This window comes from Poromitra crassiceps, assembly GCF_964638095.1.
Source record: "Poromitra crassiceps genome assembly, chromosome: 5".
NCBI classification, from domain to species: Eukaryota; Metazoa; Chordata; class Actinopteri; order Beryciformes; family Melamphaidae; genus Poromitra; species Poromitra crassiceps.
In genome coordinates, this window is record NC_139642.1 from 18,248,640 (window position 1) to 18,253,581 (window position 4,942).

At 46.4% G+C, this 4,942-nt stretch overlaps 1 protein-coding gene across 1 annotated transcript; it reads left to right on the forward strand.

Annotated features, from left to right (window-relative positions):
- Positions 1 to 361: 361 nt before the first annotated feature.
- On the forward strand, positions 362 to 4,497 carry LOC310777176 (F-box-like/WD repeat-containing protein TBL1X; the record flags this gene model as incomplete). The annotated part of the gene is made up of 11 exons (XM_083637444.1): positions 362 to 487; positions 751 to 892; positions 1,009 to 1,072; positions 1,211 to 1,308; positions 1,424 to 1,484; positions 1,673 to 1,794; positions 1,926 to 2,000; positions 2,101 to 2,228; positions 3,795 to 3,960; positions 4,072 to 4,173; positions 4,471 to 4,497. Exons 1-11 carry the CDS (start codon positions 372 to 374, stop codon positions 4,495 to 4,497), a joined length of 1,101 nt encoding a protein of 366 aa, XP_083493570.1. The 5' UTR covers positions 362 to 371.
- Positions 4,498 to 4,942: the final 445 nt, after the last annotated feature.

The following is a 4,942-nucleotide window of genomic DNA, read 5'->3' on the forward strand; positions in this document are numbered from 1 at the left end:
TTGAGTGTAGTCAGAAACTGCTACTAGTGACCACCATGGATTTGGAGAGGGGAAAAAAAAAAAAAAAAAAACTTTTTTTTTGCCTCTATTTTTTTGGGTGGGCTGAGACTATTTTTGGGTGGGCTAAAGCCCACCCAAAAACGGCCTAGAACCGCCCCTGGCAATTAGGTTGTATTTGTGATGTCATCAGTCAGTCAAGCAATTGTGATGCCATCACTGATGTCACTCGAGCAATTGTATTTGTTAGATTGAGAAAAAAAGTGAATGTAATTTTTTATTACCCTTCTGACAAATGGGTAATGTGTGTCTGCGTGTGTGTGTGTGTGTGTGTGTGTGTGTGTGTTCACGCCTTATCAGATAACCACGAGCCCATGGATGTGGACGTGGACGTGGAGATCCCCGCCAGTAAAGCCACGGTGCTCAGAGGCCACGAGTCCGAAGTGTTCATCTGTGCCTGGAACCCTGTGAGCGACCTGCTGGCCTCAGGGTGAGTCTCTGCATCCTAACTCATCATCATCATTCCACCCCTGTGTGAACTCACTCCATTGACATGTGCACGAATTGAATTAGCTCAAGCTTGGAGGCTCTGCTTGAAATTTACGCACGCCGGTTGAATTACGCGATACTTTATGTCCGCATTGGTTTCATGTCAAAACATGCCGTTTTGTTATTATTGATTTATCGGTTTAATAAGAACCGACCCTTGACAGCTCGTATTGCGCTCCCCTGATGTGTTGGTTCTGCCTGCAGCTCTGGGGACTCCACAGCCAGGATCTGGAACCACAACGAGAACAGCCACTCCTACTCCACCCAGCTGGTGCTGCGCCACTATATCCGAGAGGGCGGCCAGGACGTCCCGAGCAACAAAGACGTCACCTCACTAGACTGGAATGTAGGTTCCTAATCAGCCGTCTACATTTACCCTCTCCTTCTCTTACCGCGTGGCAAACAGACGGTGCGGTTCAGGAAGGTTCAATAACACACTTCCATTCTCTTTTTGTCCAAAAGAGCGACGGGACTCTCCTAGCAACAGGGTCGTACGATGGATTTGCCAGGATATGGACAAAGGATGGTATGTCTTCCTTTATTGTGGCGTAGTATCGCTACCTGAGTCAGCAGCGTTTAATGCCATTGTTATTGTGAATAACAACAATAATAATTTGTTGAAGGATCCTTTCTAAAAGAAATGGATATGGTTCTTATCCATTAGGAAATCTGGAACGCACCTTGGGGCAGCACAAAGGGCCAATATTTGCACTGAAGTGGAACAAGGAGGGGAACTATATTCTCAGCGCTGGTGTTGATAAGGTATTTCATCAATTACCTTCAGCTTGGATTTGTGTCCCTGCCGTTGATGGCTGCTTTCTATCCTTGAATTCTTTCAGTATCACGATTCTTAATAATGTACGATTCCAATTTCCAGACGACAATCATTTGGGATGCGCACACAGGAGAGGCCAAGCAGCAGTTCCCCTTTCACTCAGGTAAAGACCATGTGCATCACACACACACACACACACACACACACACACACACACACACACACACACACACACACACACACACACACACACACACACTGTTTTCTACTCACTTAAGAGGTGTATGGTGTGCTGGTAAGCATCGTGACCTGTAATGAATGTGGGCCTGTGTGTGTCTGGATGGTCCACAGCTCCGGTGATGGATGTGGACTGGCAGAACAACAGCACCTTTGCCTCCTGCAGCATAGACATGAGCATCCATGTATGTTGCCTCGGCAGCGACCGGCCTCTCAAGACCTTCCAGGGCCACACGGTAAACCAACCTGTTCCTCTTCTGACACCTCACACTGTCCCCACCTCGTAGGCGGTCAAGCAAACGACAGAACTTACGTAACAAGTCTGTTATTTGACTCTGATGGTGTTTTTTTTTTTTGTGTTTTTCAGAACGAAGTCAGTGCCATCAAGTGGGATCCCTCGGGTATGCTGCTTGCCTCCTGTTCAGACGACATGACCTTAAAGGTGAGACTCTTGAGTTTCAGAGAGGTAAAGCGACCACAAAGGCCAGTGGTGACGGGTGTATTTCATTCGTACGTGTTCCTGCTGTTGCCTTCCTGCACAGATTTGGAGTATGGAGCAGGACTCGTGTGTCCACGACCTCCAAGGTCACAGTCAAGAGATCTACACCATCACGTGGAGCCCCACAGGCCCTGGCACCGACAGCCCCAACTCCAACATCCTGCTCGCCAGGTGGGAAATCACACACACACACACAGACCCCTATATACACTGTCCCGAAGGGCAGTGGTTCTCAAACCTTTTCACGTCAAGGACCCATAAACTGACACAAATTAGACCACGAACCCCCATTTCATAGTTTTTTATCTGATAAGATTTTTGCTTTTAGACGTTTTATTACAGATAGTGTATGAAACCCATGATCAAAATAGTCATACATTCTGTCATTGTGTTACTCATGGATGGGATTATAGTGAAAATAAATTATCCCCCTATTTTCTGGGGACCCCCTGGAACCCCTTCAAGGAGCCCTGGGGGTCCTCGGGGCCCCTCTTTGAGAAGCACTGCCACGGGGTACCACCCAAGTTTGTTCAATTCTCCTCCATTTTTCATTGACTTCAATTTAGCTCCTTCCATAAAATCTCTTTGAGCTCACTTTCAATTGTTGCCAAGGACACTCGTAGTAGATTAGGCTTGCCTATTCATATCTTGGTGATGCAGATGTGTTAACGGAAGTCAGTTTTTTCTTCATTATCACTTGATTATCACATGATCACTTTTTTAATTATCACTTTCAGCAGTGTCTCCGTTTCAGGGTGACACGTGTTCACAGTGTCTCACTTTGAAAAGTTCACACATCTGATTCAATTTGTATGCTGTCAAAGTACGACTTTACGACGGCGCTTTTCGCAGCCTCTTCACCCGGCGTGTTTCCACGTGTTGCCACGCGTAACATGGTGGGATTAATATACCGATGTGAAATTCCTTGGGGGCAAGACATTCTGATGCTAGCTAGCAAAAACACGATTGTTGCCATGATAAACTGTAGCCCCCTAAATATGTGCTTTCTGCTTTCATTGAGTTCAGTTTGAGAGTTCTGGGGGTTGATTGGTTGCATCATAAAATCCTTCCCAGTAGACGGCCAAGTTACACGTCAAAAGGACCGAGGAGAGGAAATAAGGAAATGAATGAAATAAGGAAATTAATTTAATGTGGCATTAGAGAGTACTTGCATAGTTTCGCTCACTTCCTAGTTTGTGACTCTGGGAGTCACACACATTTAGGCTATTATTCTATGTGATCTCCTTTTCATAACTAATGTAAAAACTAATGCAATGTTTTTTTTTACTTCCATTTACTGAGCCTCCCCTGAAACTGTTTGGAGCCCCCCTGGTCAGGTCTGCCTCCCACTTTGAGAAGCTCTGCAATATGTCAGTATAGTAATTAATCTGACAAGGATATTTTAAGAATTACCTAAATGGATGATCCTTTAAATAAAAAATAAATAAATAAATGGATTAAGAATCTCTGATGCTACTGTTATACAATGCTGTAGAAAACTGTTTAAACATGAGTTTAAACTGGCTGTCTCTCCCACACCCTGTCTCTCCTCTCCCACACCCTGTCTCTCCTCTCCCACACCCGTCTCTCCCACACCCTGTCTCTCCCACACACCCGTCTCTCCCACACACCCTGTCTCTGCCACAACATGTCTCTCCCACACCATGTCTCTCCCCCACACCCGTCTCTCTCCCACACCCGTCTCTCCCCCACACCCTGTCTCTCTGACACCGGCAGCGCCGCTTTCGACTCGACGGTGCGCCTGTGGGATGTGGATCGGGGCGTGTGCATCCACACGCTGACCAGGCACCAGGAGCCCGTCTACAGCGTAGCCTTCAGCCCCGATGGCAAGCTCCTGGCCAGCGGCTCCTTCGACAAGTGCGTCTACATCTGGAACACCGTGGTAAGTGTCCGACTAGGACTCAAGCTGTCGCAGCCAGCAGAACAGAAGATGCATGGCGACTGCAGTCTCTCGGTGGAGTCGATCATTTATCGGTTTGCTCTGTGCTTTCAGACTGGGGCGTTGGTGCACAGCTACAGGGGAACCGGAGGTATGTTTGAGGTTTGCTGGAACAGCACAGGGGACAAAGTTGGTGTGAGCGCATCAGACGGCTCGGTAAGCCATGATTTGATTTGATTTTGATTTGATTAGACAGTATGCAATACATAAGTAAGACAAAATGCTGCAGTGTCAGGGATAAAACGAAAAAGTCCAGGACTTATTTCCATCGTTGTCCCTGACATTTTGATTACTTTTCAGATTTGTAATGTTTTCTTTAATGTGCAGCTCTTTTACTTCCCGCTTCTGTTTGATCAAATAAAAAAGATTGAAAAGTCCCATGACTAGCACTTGGAGAAGAGCACAAGAAAATGATGATTCAAAATCATTAATGCTGTCATCTTTACCCTCCAGGTATGCGTTCTTGATCTCCGGAAATAGCTGGTTGAGACTTTGAAGATGATCGTTCAGTGGAACTGTCTGGTGAAGGAGCTACAGTATGGCAATGTAACTGTCCTCATCATCTTGGCTTGTTGCTTTAACTTGACATTCTGTGTGGTGGAGTACAGCACAGATCCTGTCAAAGCATACCTGTTGAGGGCATCATACCGACCTTTCTGGGGGGGTGGGGGTGGAACTACTGCATATTGTAACATTACCACGGTTTCCGTTTGGCACTTTCCCCTGATCAGTCTACTGAAAATTCTGCGCACATTATGACTAGAAAGTGGTCGGTCAAGCAAAAGTCCTGCTGTTGCTAAAAAAGGTTACGATTGGTCCAGTTAAGTTTAGGCCCCACATACTGTAATGCTGCCAGCTGATCAGATTTGGTCAGATCAGATGTGACTTCTGAGTGAGATGAAATGCCCCGTATGGTGGGCGGAGC